Source organism: Siphateles boraxobius, unplaced genomic scaffold, assembly GCF_051911475.1.
Source record: "Siphateles boraxobius isolate OS27281-9 unplaced genomic scaffold, OSU_SipBor_1 46, whole genome shotgun sequence".
NCBI classification, from domain to species: Eukaryota; Metazoa; Chordata; class Actinopteri; order Cypriniformes; family Leuciscidae; genus Siphateles; species Siphateles boraxobius.
The window spans coordinates 1,639,821-1,659,917 of record NW_027509097.1 but is presented as its reverse complement, the minus strand read 5'-3'; the positions used below and the strand labels follow the sequence as shown (position 1 = coordinate 1,659,917).

The following is a 20,097-nucleotide window of genomic DNA, read 5'->3' as shown; positions in this document are numbered from 1 at the left end:
GATACCCCTAACATCGAACCACACAAAGTTGTATGTACATATTGAGTTAAAAATAATATATTAGTTTAACATATACGCTTTTTTGATATATGTAACGTATTAAGTTAAGTCACCTTTCTTACACTTTCTTTCAGAGGTGAAATTGCATAGTATGTGGAAACAACCTGATAATAAATTGAATCAGTACTGAATCTTTCACTTGAATATTTGTATTAATATTTGTAAGTTATACATATTACCACACAAATATATCTTATTATTTAGAAGACTTATAAGACTTATAAGAAGAATATATCACATTAATCATACAATACTTTTATGAGCATTTTGTGTCATTTTGTAACTGGAAAGTTTACTAATTCACTTTGATTTAAGAAGAATGAACAATGTTTTCATTCGTACATTGGGAAATCCTGAGTATGACCAGTGTGAAATACGCAACAAGATAAGCAGCAAAACTAAGAATGACCCTAGGTTAACAAATTTAAGTGTGAAAAGTACAAGGGTGAGGTGAACTATTCCTTTAAATTACATTGGCCGACTCATTCGCGCTCAATACTCTCTCGTCAAATAATAATGCTCTGTTTGACGTAGCCCCGCCTCTGTTTACCCGTACTGTTCATTGATTGGTTGACCCACACTGTATGTCACTCGTATTGAACGATACAGGAACTATAATTCGGAATAAAAGCAGGACGTGAAGACTCACACTGGGGAACTACAGCATTGTTTTTATTTTCAAAACCGGTATTTTTAGAATTGCTGTTAGTGATTATTATTTATTTTATAATACTTGTACAACAGCCTCGATGTGCGATGGTTAAAAGTACCCGGCTTTGGCTGGTGAATACAATGGGTTTTTGATTTTGCATATTGATTCATTTGGGAGTTCTGAGCGGATTCTATTAATTCAGCAAGTGTTTTGAATTTAAACTCTGCGAGCTTAAGTATTGTAAAATAAACAATGGATTGCATAAGTACCATGCAGAATAAGAGAAGACATGGTGGAGAGTATGAACAGTTGCACAAACAGGCGGTAAATGCACTTATTTACTAAATATTTGACTAAATATATACTAACCCTTAATTCACGCTTTAAACGTTAAATATGCCTGTAACACGTATGTGTCTGCTTTGGAAAGCATTTGTTTGACCTTATGTGCCATTTGCACAGACTGTTGCCCTTTACAAAAAGAGTTATGAGTTATTATTAGTACATAAACACCCAGCTCTGATCATCACTGAAAATAGCTGTTATGATTTATAGAAACCGTGTGCACCATGGCATGACCGCTGCTTTTGCTCTCATTGTCATCTTGTTACATTGAGCTGAATATAGTTTTAATGCATCTCTCTGAATTTCACAGAAAAGGCTGTGTAATGGATTAGGAGGCAGCGAGCATGTTGAATATGGTGTGGTGGTGGTGGACACTCCAATGGACACATGGGATGCCCCAAATCACAGCCCTCAAAATGGACACAACGCCAACGTCCCCGGCATGGTATATGTTCTCACACATGCCTGTTCTCTGCCTAGTCGAAAATCCTATTGGAATTTATACCGTAATTTGGAAGCAACTCTGACAGATCCTAATGGGATTTTTTAAATATAGGATTCAAAATGCACATAAAATAACAACTAGGTATTTTTGATGCATAGTTCCCAATGGGGTAAAATGCCTGTTATATTTATTTATCAAGGAATTCAAATAAACTTATATAGCCTATTATTCCAACAAAAAAAATCATGCAATATCCAGTTTGATTTAAAAAAAAAACTAAAGAAATCCTTTAGGATTGGTTCCAAATTGTGATTTTTTAATGCACTAGGGTTCTCTCTCTCTCTCTCTCTCTCTCGCTCTCTCTCGCTCTCTCTCGCGCTCTCTCTCTCTCTCTCTCTCTCTCTCTCTCTCTCTCTCTCTCTCTCTCTCTCTCTCTCGCTCTCTCTCGCTCTCTCTCTCTCTCGCTTGTTTACAGTGTTGTGATGAACATGTATATTGCTCTTATCTGATGTTCTTGTGTTTATGGAGCATGTGGAGTGTAGGGGTTAAAGGTCACAGTCTATTAGGTGGTCTGATTTATGGCACTGTAGAGACATATAGCAAATATTTCATATTTTTTTATTGAACACAAGAGCTAAAGTTTACCATAAAGTGAGGTTTTACATTTAAAGTAACATTGTTTTGTACCAGTAACAAAAACATCGTATTAGTCTTATTAATCTTATGTTAAATAATGGTGCATATCTATTTGCAAATCTTTATTTCAATCTCTAATGTGTTTGGGCTTGTCAGCAGGTGTTACCCGCCCCGGGACGTGGTGCAGGACAGTATTGCCCCAGATGTATGGCGGGTGAACCTGTGAGTAATATTTGATATTGTCCTGTCTGGGTTGCAAATAATATTTCCCTCTTCTTTTATGCCACCTAAGGGTTTGACAAGGGAAAGAATGTGTGGATAACATGCCACTTTTTTATAAAATGACACATTCATCAATTTCTTGTGCAGTTTTTTTTCATGCGCACACTCAGTTTACCTACAGCACTTTCACCGGACGGCGTTGATACAAGCAATATGATTGCCGTTGGAAATTTTGTACTTCCTGCAAATCAATATTTATTCATGACAAGAGAGAAATGCACATTTTGAATGGTTTTCCCCCAGGCCAGAGTACCTACCAGCTGATCTAACCACTACGACACGGGAACAGTCAGCATATATGAATATCAATTTGCGTAGGGTTAATGAACATTATACATATAATGCATTGGGTGTTGAGTGAAGCTGACCTGTGTCACATCAATGTTGCTCTCTGTCTCTGGCAGGGCCATATAAACCACATCATGAGGTATTGATCAGCATTGCCGATGATGACTCCTGGAGAAAATGAATTGACTGAATAAACGGGGAAGGGAAAAGCACTGCAGAGAAGCAGTCTGCGGTTTATCCGGACTGTGTGGGGTTTTCCCGCGTTGCTTTGTGCCTTTCATGCATTTTCCAAATCACCTCACCTAGTACTGTTTTATCTACAGTAGTACCTTTGATTGTTTTGTAGCAATGAGGTTTAAAATTCCAAGAACATGCACTCCAGTGACAGAAAAGGCAATGAATGATGGTTTAGATTACACTGCAGTGAAGTGTGTTGACATCTTTGCACTGTACATTTCCCAGTGTTGCTTGGTCTCGATTTCCAAGAAGGAATTACTGCTGTAGTCAGTGAAACTACTGCATAAACATTTTTTAGACTATTTTTCTAAAAATTTAAATAATGAAAGAATTCTCATGAAAAAAAAAATATTTTCTTCAACTATATTCATGGTTTCACATTTCAGTTTAATTTTATTTGGCTGTTAAATGTTAAAAAATGTATTGTATGTCAGCTTCATTTGAAATGAAGGATATTTTTGTAAATATTTTTGATTTATCTCAATGGATTTCCCTTTGCTTGTTTTGTTTCCTTTATTGTAGAAAACATTTCAGTGTATTCAATGTTGTAATCTTTTACATCTTTACTCTCCTTTTTAACATAATCCAGAATATTTTACATTAAATTGTAATTTGGTTAAATGTTTTGTATTTTCTTAGTATCAATTCAGGCTCTCTCTCTATACAGTGAGTATGTGTATATATATGGTTGCTGTTCCACAAAGTGAGCACAAGATGGCAGTGTCCAATTCTGTTTCTCTTCCAGGGGAACTGGGACCACTCACTACTGTTTAAATCCAGCTTTTCAATATTAGATAGCACCATACATCTGTTTTTTTTTTTTGTGTGTGTTTTTTTTAAATCCATTTTAAATATGCTTGGTGTGTTTTTTTTGTTAATCAATTTCAGAATTTATCCAGTTTTATTAGTCCTGTTTGCATGCATATATACATGTACTGCTTGGCCCACAAAAAAAGTCGCTGTTTTGATTTAATTTGGCAACTAATTAAGAGTCTATGATTTGGTCATAATTGCAGTGATTATTATGTTTCTAGCATTGTATATGTGGCAACAGTTCTTCTAACCCTAACTGATGGAGTGTGTAGCTTTTCATTTCTTAAAAAACTATGTAGGAAGTCAAATCATGGCCATATTCCAGGATGACAAAGTGAGGATTAATCAGGCTCAACCTGTGAGATAATGGTTGGGAGGAGCATGAAGAATCATTTTCTCTCAAGAGTTTTCTAGTTGTCATTGAAAGTCTTTGGGATGTGCTGGAGGAGACTTTACAGAGTGCTGGACTCTTGCATCGTCAATACAAGATCTTGACCAAACATTTAGGCGCCTCTTGATCAATTAGGGTTAGAAAAACTGACATCAAACATATAACATGCTAGAAACATAATAATCTCAGAAACAATGATCCAGCAATAGACTCTTAAGTATTTGCCTATTTAAATCCAAACAACAACTTTTTATTATTTTGGCCGGTCAGTGTTTAACGTACTTCGAATGAAGTTTTATACTCTCAGTAATGACACAGATTAATAAGAAGAACACCTGCGCCGCATATTGGTGCTTTTTCCATGAGGAGCAAAGACCTGTGTTAGCTATTCCCCTCAGACAGCAAGTTTTAATACTCATTTTGACATGAGCGACTCTTCTCGCTGATATGACTTCCTCATGCTGCGGCCCAGCTCATAAAACAAGCTTCTCCTACAAGAGACTTATAAGAGTGGCCGTGTATTCATAAGTCATAGTTTCTGCTCCTGTAAGTTATAAAGGAATTACCTTAGCTCAGGAGGAGCCGTGGGGATGGGTCGAAGTTTGTGCTAAGTCAACCAAGATGGATTTAAGTATATTACCAACTCAATCTTCCTCACCCTCCCTCAGTGTTAGCTTTTGTCGGTGGAGAAATGAGAGGCAGCGTTCAGACAAAGCTTGACCTCAAGGGGCCAGCTCTCAGAGCCTAGATTTTCAATAATGTAGGACAATAAAGCTTAGTCCTATAACCTACTGCAATATGCTACAAGTGTAAAGAGCTTAGCTGCTAATAAAGGAGGCCGACGAAGAGTGAGAGAGCGAACGGGAGAAAAAAGAAAAACAACAACTCATCTTCAGAACTCATATTTGGAGATCAAGTGCGGCCCATAAGAGCATTTCATAAGGACAGTAATGAGATGCTGCAGAGGAAGACGAGGAGATCAGACCGGTCAAGCCTGACAACTGCTATCTGACACAGTGGATATGAATGCGGGATCTTCCTCTAGTCCCTGCGACGCTTGTGACAGGTGCACATATATGTTTGTTTAGATGTTGGTGCTTTCGTGCTCATAGGTGAATTATTATTTTCCTCTCCAGCCCCAGCCGGTGACCTGACGCTGCGTGGACCTGCTCCTGGTTTCCTGTAAGTGGTCTAGGTTGCCTGTGTGTTCTCCTCAGGGAGACAAAGGGCTATTATGGGTTTATTGTACAGATCAGCGGGGTCAGGGTACGCCGTGCGCGCATGAAGGGGAAATTTCTGGTTCTCGTTCGTTGTCAGCAGGGAGGAGGAAAACCAATCGAGCGTTACAACGTGCTGACTAGTTGCTTTCTTGATTATGCGTATTAATGATGCAACTAACATTGGCTATGTTCGCAATGGAATATGCTCTTCAAAATAGAGTTTCAAAGGGGGATTTTTTTACAGCGATGCCTATAGAAGAACACTTCAAGAACCTTTCAGTTTTTAAAAGAAAAACTGTGAAACCGATTTTAATTATCTGAAGAATCTGAAGATTCCATGGATGTTAAAGGTTCACAGATGCCAATACAAATCTTTATTTTTTTTAAGAGTGTAGGTTAGCTTGCTGAGTAGGAATTACACTATACCCACTATTAGTTTTTTAAATAATGCAAAAAGTGCATGTGAGTGGTGGAAAAAAAAAAGAGATGTTAAACATAATTGCACTAATTACTTTAGATTCATCCATTGCACTGGAAATAGAAGGCAAATTTAAGCACATTGCATTGTGGGATAAAGTATTCCACACAGTGGGCTCTGTTCAAACTATAGGCTGAATTTGAAGCATACTAACCTAGTATATAGGCGAAAAACAGTATGTGACAAAAGAAGTATGTCCAAATTCACAGTACTCATAAAAGACTAGGCAAAAAGTTCCCGGATGACCTACAACCTCCGGTGAGATTCTGAAGTGCACATGATGAAGACTTTACTATCCCATGAGGCCACAGGAGAGGATTTGACGCTAGTATACGTCACATGATAATGACAACATGGCAAATACAGTACGATTACATTCACACACATTCATATATAGAACATACATTTTTTTCTCTCACAAAATAATTACTTTCAAAATAAGTATCTACTCAAGAAAGTATGCGATTTCGGACACAGTCATTGTATGCTATTTTTTGTATTTTTTTTTTAAATGTAATTTTGTGTAAAAATGGAAATCTGAACAAAATGATTAAAAAGAGATGCTAAAATCACGGAATGCCTTACATATGTGTATATTTTAGCATATTATTTCCTCCTCCCTTTTAAAAAATAAGTCTATTATTGTGCCTTCCTAGTTGGATTTCCTTATCAAAAAACTTTTTGGGGGCTGCATTCCACAGGTTGAGAACCACTGGTTTATGCATACTGAAAATGTGCATTCTATACTGTAGAAATAGTTTTGTATTGCTTTTCCGAACATTGTCTGGTCATCAAAACTGTTGTAAGCACACCCTTCCTTAGACTTGAGAATCTCATAAAACAAGAAACTGTTGCTCGTTGAGAGATCTCAGTTAAAGAGTCTGTAAAGGCCGAAACCCAGCATTGACAACATTTCCATCTTTCCTCTGCCTCTTCCTGAAGTTTAGGCCCGTCTCTTTCATGGTTGTGTTCTTTTCTGGATCTCATATACTCTTACACCATTTCCACCTACTTTGTTTATGAGGCTTTGATCCACAATATTCTAGGCTAAGTTACACCCATGCTCTGCAAGGTGAACCTGTCGGCATTGTTCCCAATGGGAACCTAATACTCGTGGAGTCTTTCCTCTCTCCTCTCAAAAAACTGCTCTCTTTAGTAACAGAATTCTCCAAAGATGCTGAACAAAAGGTCATGCACAAAGACACAATTTTATGCTCCTTTAATGAGTCAAATTTGCTACCTCTGCACTCACTTAAAGATACTTTGCTTGATAACGGCGCATTATCAAAACCCTCGTCAATAAAGGGCGTAACTCTCTGAATGCGGTTAAAGGGAGCGAAAAGTGTAAATGCACCACACGGGTGACCTGTGTATATATGACCATTTTGCACCGATGAGATATCTACATCTTTCGGCCTAATCTTTTGATGTTTCCTGTTTATGAATGGACTGAAAGCTGCACATTGTGGGAAAGAATAAAGAGCCGTGGAGGTGTCTGCATTATATCTGTTAAAGAGAGTCTCGGAGTCATGAATGTGGGGCACTGATTCATTGTGTCCTCACGGTTGCCTCATTCAGACTTTCATGGAAGCCTTTTGTCCTAAATCTTAAGATCCATCCATTTAAAATCACGTCCAACAATGCTCTCATAGATGCTTAATATGCATTCATTGACTGGTGGCTTGGCTTCTGTTAAATTGCTTTCATAAATGGATGATTTGGAAGGGATTCACCGGATTGTTTATTTATTTATTTCATTTTTAAAGAATCAATATCCTATTGCAGAGAGATATTGTAATGTGTAACCTTTACCCAATATGTTTTATTCATCTTCAGAGGAAAACGTGGGATGCAGAGGCCTGAAATGTAATCAAACCACACAAATTAGTTTGACTACAAACAATATTCTACCCCTGTGAAACCTCTTAAAATTAAATACCTAGGATTATTGCCTAAAAATAACTTGAAACGTAACAAAAAACATCGCCAGGTTTTCCTTTGTTCTGCATTCGGAACCATTCATGGGTTGAACATAATCATATAATGGTGTCTAGGACACCTTTATCAAATATTAATGTCTTATAGTATGATGTCAAGGTCGGTGGACAGTAAAAGAGACATGAAAGATTATTGTGGCTCTCACAAAAACACATTTCAGGTCATATTCCACTTTTTTTAATATAAAAAAGCGTAATAGAAATAATATTTTGCATTAAAAATTAAGCCTTTGTGATATTATTTTATGATAATTAAGCACAATAAATTCTGATTACTGTAATACAATGACTTTTGTGTTGTAGCTAATCAGCAACAAAAAAAAAACAGTTCACAATTTAAACTGGGGGGGGGGGGGGGGGCTAATTTCATTAAAAAAGTAATATGAAATATGGCCCAGACATACACTGTCTTTATAGCTATGCATGTGATTTTATACAGATAGAATATCATATTCAGCAATACACATGTAGGCTATTTATATTTTCTTAGTTTTTTTTTAAATTTCCACAGGTGACAGGTTTTAAAAACAATTCCAGCATATTTGTATGGGTTTTATTGAATAATCTATTGTGTGATGATGATATGTCACAAACCATGTGCAAATATGTAGCTTGTGCTTTGAAAGCAACACACATCAAGTCATGTAAAAACGCTCTTTTATTTCCGAAAGCCACATCTCTTATCATCGCAGGCTCTCCTGGGAACGGAGACCTCGGTGAATCCTCTTTCCCTTCAGTGAAAAAAACAAAAGCACAACTGATGCTGGTGTATTTTAAGGTTTTTTACTTAGCCTCGATCACCTCTGTGGCTCTTAGTGAGCCTTGACAGTGCTCGAAGCTCTCCAGACGCTCAAAGCATTCCCCACAGACCCACACAACATACATGATGCCATGAAAGCATGTAGAGTAGCGCTGCCGTGTCGACCTGTCAGTCAGGAGTCAGACGCTGCTAACAGTTGAAATGCTGGGAGAATTCGAGCACACACACACACACACACACACACACACACACACACACACACACACACAAACAGGCCTCTCTCTCACTCTGTTTAACGCCAGGCTGCGTGTCAGAAGACACAGAAGTGAACAAAAGGAAGCGAAGCCCACGTGTGACATCATGACATGCAGGAAGGGAGCAAAAGCTGCTAATGCTCGCGTTTTATCTCCTCACACCCTCGTTATAAAGAATATGAAGCATAATATAGATTAATAATGCATGCCGAGTTCACAGTCTTGTTTGTATCTACGCAGCAGTCGTGGCAAATACGTCGGAAGTTGTTTACAGAGGAAGCTACGCACCTGGCTTTAAAGGTTAAATCAAATCCGAGTCAAAGAGGGGCGAACGTGCAGCCTGTCCCCTGAGGAAGAACAGAAAGGTAAAGAGAATTAAGACACATGCTGTTCTGATGGGAAGGAAACTTTGCGGTTCCTGGCAATGACAGGCCTGTTGATTCACACTCGCGCAGATTCAATTCACATCTCTCTACTTGCCACCTCCAGCAGCCAAATGGGATAAACAAGCTGTTTGCTGATTATCTTGAAATATCATTTTGAGGCAGCGTAAATGCTGAAAAACACCTGCAAGTGATAGCGTTTGGTTTCCTCCAAAATATCTGCTGCGTTGACAGTTTTTTTTTTAAGAAAAGATTTTCGTCAGAACTAAAAACATTCACAGGGCAAAACAAGGAGACAGAAAGTCTATGCAGGATGGCCAAAGGATGTGTGAATATTGGCCTATTTAAAGCTTGAGGTTTTAGCATGTTTTGTTTTGTATCATGATTATATTTTTTAAACTACTTTTTGCAACCCAAATGCTAAGATTTTAATTAGAAAAGAAACTGTTTATCATAAATTATTCCTGGTGGTTAATTTTTCTCTATTTTATTATTTATTTCAAACAAAACAAGTTTTCTTCGGAATATTGTTTCGAGTGGTAGTCCGAGTGTCAACGGCTGACATAGGCTATCGCATACTTCCCTACTATATAGGGATATGATGGACACTTTACTATCCCATAAGACCTTGGGAGAGGATTTGTGAATGGCAATGAAGCGTCCATGGTGGTAGGTCACATGATAATGACAACATGGCGAATGTAGTAGCCTATGTCTGTATTACATTCTACACATTCATAGGCCTAAACAACTTTTTTGGTGGCCGTGAAATAATTATGAATCCAAAATAAGTACCTTCTCAAGAGAGCAGTGGTTTCGGACGCAGTCAATGTCCTAAAAATCTTTTGTAAAATCCCTTCAAATTACAGACACTCCCAAACAACATTATCATCCTGGAAGTGACATCAATTTGGAGGGAAAACAACAGTACAGATATTAGTGAGTAAAGGCGATGGATTAATTGAATTCTGTTGTATTTCATTCTCTCTTGAACATTTCATCATGTTTGATGAAAGTACAGAAATTGGTTTGGTATAAAAGGTCCTAAAAGGTATAAAAGGTAAATATGGCACGTTCATGTTGACACTTATGTAAGCTGATGATGATATATATCAGCTTTAAACAGATTGTAAACAAGCAAAACTGCTCAGATCATTTAACATTTGCCACCTTAAGCAAAAACTCCATTAAAAAAAAATATATATATATATATATATATATATATATATTTCTCAATGGTGTATTTGCCGAAGGTGGTAAATGTTAAATGATCTGAGCAGGTTAGTTTGTTTATAATCTGATTTGATCCATGAAATTGAGGTTTTGGTGTTTAAAATATTAAATCGTGTTGATTGTTCTGTGAAAAGACCTTAAAATGAAGCACATTCTGAGAAGTCATTTACTGCACATATTTCACATTCAAAACCATTTTACAATGAGTTATGAATTTATTTTCTGCTCCAAACAGGAAATAACAAGTACACATGAGTGCATCATTTTTATTTATTGCATATTTAGCCCATGCTACAGCTCAATGAACAAAATCATCATAAACAATAAACGCAGTTCTTTGCGCGGTCTCTGTGATCAAAGCTTTGGCAGTCTAATCTAACCAATTAATCCATTTATCAGCGGCGCACTAACAAACATGCCCAACACACCAACACACACTCTTCCTCGCAGTGCTGCTCAGAAACTAGGGCGTCGTGCTCCTCACAATCTCTGCGTTGTTCATTCCCTTAGATTTTTAAATGAGTTGGAAATGAGTCGAGCATTTCAGTGCCTACAATTTTTTCAAACTTTTGCACATACTTAAATGCACACACGTGAAAAAAGTGGAAACAATAAAATTGGGGGTAAAAGGTTTTTGAACACAGATGTTGAATTTCACTGTTTAATTCAAAGCTCTGTGAATTTTTTCACAGTTTTTTTCACCTCTGTGGTCCCAGTACACCGTGCCAAAATCACAGCACTTATTTTAAGCACTTACTTGGTGTGTGTGTGTGTTGTTGTTTTTCACGGCTGCATCTTCATCTTTCTGTGTTAATAATATAGAGTTCACACATCAGAATGATCTTCACATTCTCCATCTGAGCAGGTTTCCTTTCTGACTTTCTCTGCTTTTTTTCTCTCTTTATGAAATGTGCAGGAAATTCTCAGCTCTTATATTCTCTGACAGCATCTGTGAAAACATACTGCATATGACTTTACAACAATGCAAACATCCAGTGTAAAACCTTTGATTCTGAAAACCACTAGATGGTTGAGCCATTTTCTTGTGTTCCATGATGAACTGATCAACTGTAATGGACACATCCTTTAATGAAATGAGCTACTGAATGGGGTCCAAAACTCTGAGAGCACATTGAAGATATGTGATTTCTTCGTATTTGTATTAAAAAATAAAATATTTTATTTATTATATTTTATATATATATTTTTTTTTTACAATTTTAATAAACATTATGATGCAAAATTAATAAAAAAAATTAATTTAAAATGTGTCTCTATTTCTAGGTCGCTAATCAAATGTAAGCAATTTTGTGACATTGATCATTCTTAGAATTAGATTGTTCTTCCAAAATTCTTTAGCTTTTAGAGTACTGTGATTAAAGCAAACTGAAGACACTAAATACTAAGACATTCTGAAATTCATGAAATTGTTATTCTGGTCATTAAACTTTGCACTAGAAAATTCAAACATTTGGACCCCACTTTATATTTTGCCCACTATGTTTGACAGTTTGGAGTGTCACTATTCCACTGAAGTTCCTCTAAGGTATGTGTGAGTAATGCATCCCAAAAGCAGTCGTCTGTTAATTTCGAGGAATCCACATCTGATGTTTTGTGCTGCACTTAAAAATGCATAAAAAGCTGCTTTAAGGAAATAAATAATTCCACCAGCTGTTTTCATCTCCATCTTTTGAGGAACATCATTGAAGAGGCTGTTTGTTTGCTTCCTCTGTGTGATTAAAGGTTCAGTTATGCATGTGGGCGGCGTCGAGCATCTTTAGAATGAAACTGTGAATCTGTTCAAGGCAGAGATACAGTAGAAAGAAACCACAGAAGACTGAGTTTTCCCAACGTGGTGTAAAAGCACACATACACACACACACACACACACACACACACACACTCGGTTTCCATGTTTTTTATCGGGACATTCCATTGACAAAATTATTTTTTAAGTGTACAGACTGTATATTCTATCCCCTAAGCCTATACCCATCACAAAACACCATGCATTTTTACTTTAAAACAAACAAAAAAACAACAACAACTATAATTTATAAGATGTTTTCTTCGTGGGGACTAAAAAATGTCACCACAACGTAGGCTTTACCAGGACACACGCACGCACGCACGCACGCACGCACACACACACACACACACACACGTCACTACTGTAGTCTGTTTCCAGACAAAGACATTCGTTCACCATCCAGTGTGTTTTCTTAGAGTTGAAACTCTTGCATTTATTCATTTGTGAAATTAAAAGTAGCCCTTTTGGATGTGAAATTATATTTTTCAGTGCCATAGTATTGAAACAATTCAAGCTTGATGTGCAATTGACATATATGACATCAGGAAGACGAAAAAGAATTAACTACCGGACACTATCAATATTAAGGTTACTCAATTAAAAATTTATGGGCTAATAATGCACCTGGATACAATCTGACCTGCCATTATGTGGATGTAAGACACGTCTCTAAGTGAGTGTGTGCCTCCACTCTTACGCCAATGCCACTGGGAATTTAAACTGCAACGTAACACAGCAATAAGGGCCTGTGTGAACTTTGACCTGTTGACCCTCCCTATTAGAGCTGGCAGCTGGGGAATTTCATTTTGATACAGCAAGGCAGTCACTAACAGTCCCGCTTCGTGCTACGAGTTGTCATTTCTCACATTTTCAATTTCTTTCCTCCGTAGTTTTCATTTCATAGCGTTGACCTTTTTGACTCTGTCATGTGGAGTGTTTGGGTGATGTGCTCTCAGGAAATAGCAGGAAGTTCCGAATGATAAATTGTGGACTACATTTACTAGTCTCGTTGCGTCATGGTTTGCCTCATAAACACGTGAGCTTAGCATGCAATTGAGTGAGATTTTGCTTCGTTGGCAGCTTAATCGAAAAAGTAACATGTTGGTTTGGTGTTTCCTAAAGAAACATCTGTAATCCTGTAGCTTTACCCATCAACACCCACCTTTCCATAGTGCAGTTCTTGACTTAACATCATTTTAAAATGTAATATGACTTGTCCCTGAATCATTCTGAATGCAAAGGTGATATATATATATATATATATCACCTTTGCATTCAGAATGATTCAGGGACAAGTCACATTACATTTTAAAATGATGTTAAGTATATATATATATATATATATATATATATATACTGTGTGTGTGTGTGTGTGTGTGTGTGTGTGTGTGTGTGTGTGTGTGTGTGTGTGTGTGTGTGTGTGTGTGTGTGTGTGTGTGTGTGTGTGTGTGTGTGTGTGTGTGTGTGTGTTACTGCATTTTACCTTAGTAGGGAAGCCCTTCCTAAATAATTTTATAAATAGATATAAATAGATTAATTAATTACATAAATGAAAAAAAAGATGAACAGGCAAATGACCTTAATTAAAAAAAACGAATAGTTATAATGCCTATAAACAATTGCTTTCATGTTAACATTTACTTAAATGCATGGAAGAAATATGTATTGTGATTTCATTATTGAAATTAACTTGAATAACATATTTATATATTTAATTTTTTAATTACATGTTTAGACAACTTATTTTAGAGAAAATAAAAATGTGGATGCCATTTTTAAAAATGACGTTGTTGGTGTAGTAGGGAAGCCCTTTAATTAAATATATGATTAAAAAAAAGTTTAAAAAAGTAAAAGGCAAATTATCTAAATGGAAAAAGGAATGGTCGTAATGACTATAAACAATTACACATGCAGCATATTCTGATTTTTAAAATATTCTATTCTATTCTATTCTATTCTATTCTATTCTATTCTATTCTATTCTATTCTATTCTCTGGCTCAGACTGCACGGTGTTTGTTTTTACCCTTCAAGCCTGTAGGTGGGGCAATGGCACCACATAATGGTCCTTTCCGTGCCGAAAAAGCCCGGGATCGTCTCACCTACAGGGGCAGAAGTGACCGAGCGCACATAGAAAGGCCTGTATAGACAGACCGGTGGCTCTTCCTCTCGGTTACCAGATGTTCAAGCTCCCAACGAGCTTCTGATTTGTGAAAATAACTGGGAGAAAGTAGGTCAATCACGTCTCATGAAGGACTTGCTGCCGGTGACAAACTCATCGCAGGGTGAGCTGTTTAATACCGAGAGTGTTGAAATAATCTCTATCACTGTCTCCATGTGTGGAGGGCCCCGAGCGCAGGTGCAGCTGACGGCCCCGCGCCGTTAATTACTCCGGTAAACTTTGTAATCACGAGAGTTTACGGGATCTGCTGAAATGAGGTGGAGCTGACCCGCTCCGTCTCTTTTCAGAGCCCATTTCCACTGGATATTTTACATGTTAATTGTGTAGAATGGCTCTCCGCTCTTTTCTTTCTATAGGTGCTGCCTGGAGCTGCGCCTCGGGCTCTCTCTCTCTCTCTCTCTCTCTCTCTCTCTCTCTCTCTCTCTCTCTCTCTCTCTCTCTCTCTTCATTTCAGCCGCAGAATGAAAATGTTAATTATTATATTGCAACCTAGACATAACCAGCCCATTTCACATGTTCTGCTGTTTTCATCTAAAATCAGCACGATCTTTGTTACACTGACACACAAAGAAAGCACTTTAGGCTGACAGTGGTTATTATTACGGTTGTTATTTAATCAGTAACTATAGCCAACATTTTATCCATTTAAAATGAATATAATTTATATTATTTTTTAACTTTTGATACTATTAATTTTTATTATCAATGTTTTTATTGTATGTTCAATATTTTATCTTATTGTAACAGCAATAATAAAACAACGCTAATAATAATAATAATAATAATAATAATAATGCATATTGTTTTGTATATCAATGCAAATATTATAAGACACGTTGGTCTCGTGCAGTGTTTTTGAAATGTAAATTTCGAAGCATAAAATCGTAATGAATGGAATAAGGATATGCATGAAACACACAGTAAAAAATACTATTAGCCTACTTATAATTAAACAAATGAAATGATGAACATATATGAATGGTGACCTGTTTAATGTCTTCAGGCATGCGTATAAGGTTTGAAGTCGTTTCCAGAGAAGTGAAGTTTGTAATTGTCACTGGAGTTGTATTGGGACATCTGCTCGACTGTATCAAAGCCGACACGAGAGTCCCAGCGGCTGAGCAAAAATCTGAGTTAATTAGCGCGATACATGTTTAATTAAAGCCAATTACAATATCTAAAATTACCTAATCGAAACCTGTTTTCACAGTGAAGGTGCCCTCAGCACGATCTGCTTCACACACAAATAACACATGCATTTTGCAGCACATGCACTTTGTGCTTCTGTACAATATGATGCTGCTGGATATGGAGAATATTATCATTTTTTTGTCTTCAAATAAAAGCATCAGCAGGTATTGGAAACGACAGCGTGTCTTCAATATTTTTATTGGCGTTTTTATATGTTTTCTACAGCTAGGCTACATCAACTTATATTTATTTATTAAATGCGTGTGTTTACGTAAACAAATTAATTTTGGATGGAAAAAGTCATTTTGATTGGCGAAATAAGGTTCATAAATTGTTCCTTATGCATTTGATAACTATATCAGACTTTTGTTTAGTCCTTCCAATCTTAATGTTTGCAATGCACGTGATAAATTCTGGCACTCTTTAAAAGAAAATCAGACACTGATTGGCTTATGTTTGATCGATATTAGGCTATTGATTCGAGCTCTTCTTCCCCGTTTAATTGTGCTGTGATCTCAAACGCTGTTCCACATATGTGTCGAAAGGAGGCGCTCTTTATCAAATTTCTCTTAAAGATTAAACGCTGCTCAACCAAAAGCTCCTGCAATTTCCCCTGAAAATAAATTCATATATGTTCACGTTTTATTCATTTAGGCGGATGCTCAAAACTCATTCTTTATAAAGAGAGAGAATGAGATTGAGATATTGTTAATGCTATTTTAGACGAGGTAATTGATTAAGCATACTGTTTGGCTATTTTTCTACTATTAATTTATTATTTATTAATGTATTTTATTATTTATGTATTTTGATTAGACAATGCCTTGTCTATTTATTTCAACCCGCTACAAACCCACAATGGAAAAATGTACATTATACAATATAACAAAATAGCCAACATGATTTTATGCAATATCTGCGCTTCTTAAGCACAAGTTTATATAATGGCGCAATAAACAATAATAAACTGTTAACTGAAATGATGACTTGACACTAATAGCAATGCACGTAATTCATCAAGATTTTATTTGCCCTCATTTTTCCCTTTTCTGATCATTAACGATGTAATTAGTTGTCATGATTAAGGCGAAGGGAACATATGCAACAGTTTACAAATGCAAAGACGAATGATTGATTCTCCCTGTTTGTCATGCACTGACGTTTACGCTGTTTTGATTTCTCTCTCTCTCTCTCTCTCTCTCTCTCTCTCTCTCTCTCTCTCTCTCTCTCTCTCTCTCTCTCTCTCTCTCTCTCTCTCTCTCTCTCTCTCACACACACATTCCCTTTTATATATATATATTAGGATAGCATAAGAGGACTTGGTTTTAAAAGCATGCAAATGTGAAATGTTGATCGTTTGTTTCAACTCTATAGCCCGAAAATAGCCTCTATAACATATTGTGATGAACTGGGAAGTCTGGAGCTGGCAGATGCGCTTTAAACCCAGAAACGTGTGCTCTTGGATTGATATATCGAAGGTAAATCATGCTATGATGAGCTTGTTCACGCCTTTCACTACACGGCGTGCTCTCTGAGTGGTCAGTTGTCCGATTTTACGCACAAGATTCAACCCAGAATGTCAGCACTGCTAATTTAATTTCTTGCATCATGCCATTACCAGCCCGAACGCACATGTCAACGCTTTTCTGTGATGTTGGAGACAGACAGGCCCTCTCCAAGCAATTTGACAATTTAGCCATGCCTCTACTCTAGCTTCTCTGGAGTTTTGCAGGTGTCATTCTGCTCCAGACCTTTAAGATTAAAAATAGGCTTTGGGAGATCTGGCCGTGCGCAAAGATGCAAATAGGAAAGTCGTGGTGCGCTGGTATGATGCGTGGAGGGGACATCTGGGCACTGGCCATCTGACTGACTTTGCCTTGACATCTGGGAAAGCCACTGGTGTGTGGCACGCGAATCGGTTGATGTCGCTATTTAAATGCAAATTTGTTGGGGATCATTGGAGCCTCACCCCGTAAATTCACACAAAAGGAACACTTCACACACAATAAGGAGGAGGGTCGTTTCTTCGGGAGGTCTTGGCAACGCCGAACAAATCTTATTCAAACCCACACACACCTTCTGCATGACTAACTTTTCCTTTGTCCCGCGCGCTCGGTTAGTACATCTCCCCAAATAAGATCTAACATGGGCAGACAGAATAGAGCTCAATCCGCAGCGTTCAGGTTTTAATAAAAATAAAGGTTCCTGTTACAACCAAAAAGCTTTTTGTCACAGTAGAATATTTAAGGTTCTTTTAGACGGATTGTTTTCTATAAAAAAAAGAATAACAATAATAATAAAAACGAACCCATAAACCAAACCACTGAACTGATGAACCTATAATGTAACATCAAGTTTTTATTATCGTCAACAATTAAAGATAATATTAAAGGTCTAAATATTTAATACACAAATCAATTTATTTTTTTCAAAGTATTATCATTAGCCTATTATTATTATTATTATGCTTGCAATCATAATTGTTTTTTGTGTGTTGACAAACTGTATTTTTTATTCCTACGGAATATTTTGATTATTATTTTAGATGGGCTTTTAATCTGCCACTTTTTTTTTTTTTGCATAACAAAAACTGACAGCTGACACTTACGATATGCATAACGCAATTAAATCGGTTTCAGAATAAACACTCTGGATTTTTGGTGTCATAAAATTTGTCGCGCACTGAATTTCCAAACGTCGAGGAGTGAAAGTGAAAGTTGGTGAATTAAAGAGCGCATTTTGCACGCTTTTGCTCCGGACTCCAGATGAGCCTCAGAAATGAGCCGAGATGGATTCAGGCGAGCAGCTGATTCTCCAGTCTCCGGCCAGATGGCTTCTGAACACAGATTTGCATTCATTTTCGCCTAATATCTTCCAAAATAGAGGGGCAGCTGCATTTGTTGTCAAATAAGGTTTAAAACTCCTTTTTAGGACGGGATCGTTACCTACGCGATGGGATTGTTGAACTTCTCTAGTCAACAGTATCAGATTTAAAGGGATTTAGACTAAAACCCTAATTTGGTAATCAGATTGAAATCGCTTTGGTGTGTAATCTGTATTAGAGATACTGTAGATTAGGCCAATAATTTGCAAACCTGACATATTTATAAGAAGAAATAAGTTAGATGGATAGAATAGGGTTTGGAAAAATAATAAAAATAATAAAAAATTGATTTAAAAAAACATATTTTAAAAGATATCACATGCCAAATAGGTCTACGGATACTTTATTTTTTTATTATATATTTATTTATTAGCACACGCGTAATTATACTTTTTAATATCAATGATTATAAGAACATTTCACGTGAAACAAAAAACAATAACTGTTTCGTGATTAAGATAAACGTATAATAATAATAATACAAATAATGATAATAATAATAATCATTTGCTGCCTAGAGTGCCATTTTACATTTAAGTTCACAGAGGCATTCAGCGTATGCATGTATCAAAGTCATTGCGAATTGAAGACAAAAGCATATAAATCTTAAATTGTCGTAAAATATAATTTTATTACTTACGTATTTAATTAGACGACGATGCAATGTGATGGATTTTGAGTCGAGGCAAGAGCAACAGCTTTGATAATTCACTTATCTTTGGCAATAGTCATTAACCCCCAACACTAGCAGAATAGATTGCTGTGTAAAACACATCTCTCTTCTCCTCTCTCCGTCCATCCATCCATCCATCCATCCCTCCCTCCAGCGCACAGGGTCCCCAGATAACCAACATCGAACTTCCATTTTCGCCCATTAATTCAAATATTAACATACATGCACTGTCCGCCAATATCATGAGCACCTTACGAAATGAAGGGAAAAATGACCCTTATTGTTCTGATAAATTATTATATTTTTATTACAAAAGACATCCTACTTCTTGCGCATAGAAGGAGAGGGTGGACGCAATGTTTCCCCCGAGTCCTTTCACAGTTTCAGATGTAATTTTGCAATAATTTACAAAATTAAGCGCGTACGCACTAGGACTAGGAGTTTGATATCGCCTCGGTTCGCTCCACGCACGCAAACTGTGTGTTAGATTCAAGCAGTCAATGTTCCCATAATTTAAGACGCGCATTATGCAGATGCCCAGGGTGTTTATTATAAGGAGCATCTAGTCTTAAAATGCCAGCACACCTTACTGACTTCAGAGTAATCAAAGGAGAAACTAGTGAATCGATTTTGTCAATTACGCGCCCGGGACGTTTGGCACTGTCATTGTGATGATGATGATGGCCCAGTAAGAATTTTATTCTGGAAACCGGCTAACAGTTGCTGCGGATGGGTGGTCAGTGCTCTTTTTTTCTCCCCCCCTTTTGCACTCTATAAACTTGCATGGCAGTTTCTCAGAATATATAGTTCCTGCGCGCCGCGCTTTATTCGCGGGCTTTCATTATCATTCATTTTTGTTCCTCTCTGATGATTACTTGACATGA

The 20,097-nt window shown here is 36.9% G+C and overlaps 1 protein-coding gene and 1 long non-coding RNA gene across 3 annotated transcripts; one reads left to right on the top strand and one right to left on the bottom strand.

Annotated features, from left to right (window-relative positions):
- The first annotated feature begins 669 nt into the window (after positions 1-669).
- Positions 670-3,566, top strand: LOC143709657 (uncharacterized). 2 transcript variants are annotated; one of them, XM_077200226.1, is made up of 4 exons: positions 670-1,036; positions 1,368-1,502; positions 2,298-2,360; positions 2,825-3,566. In XM_077200226.1, the coding sequence occupies exons 1-4, from the start codon at positions 965-967 to the stop codon at positions 2,852-2,854; spliced, it is 300 nt and encodes a 99-aa protein (XP_077056341.1). In that variant the 5' UTR covers positions 670-964; the 3' UTR covers positions 2,855-3,566. The 2 variants fall into 2 exon arrangements, with proteins under 2 accessions (XP_077056341.1, XP_077056342.1); XM_077200227.1 differs by having other exon boundaries at positions 675-1,036; positions 2,295-2,360.
- A 4,921-nt stretch (positions 3,567-8,487) lies between these two features.
- On the bottom strand, positions 8,488-19,346 carry LOC143710244 (uncharacterized). The gene is made up of 3 exons (XR_013194494.1): positions 19,181-19,346; positions 9,147-9,205; positions 8,488-8,575 (listed from the first exon to the last, which is right to left on the bottom strand). It is a non-coding gene; the product is annotated as an uncharacterized LOC143710244 (long non-coding RNA).
- Between the last annotated feature and the right edge of the window lie 751 nt (positions 19,347-20,097).

Coding starts and splice junctions, on each gene's coding strand:
- LOC143709657 (XM_077200227.1), top strand. CDS start 965: ATGGATTGCATAAGTACCATGCAGAATAAGAGAAGACATGGTGGAGAG. Junction 1,037..1,367: donor AACAGTTGCACAAACAGGCG/GTAAATGCACTT, acceptor TGAATTTCACAG/AAAAGGCTGTGTAATGGATT. Junction 1,503..2,294: donor ACGCCAACGTCCCCGGCATG/GTATATGTTCTC, acceptor TGGGCTTGTCAG/CAGGTGTTACCCGCCCCGGG.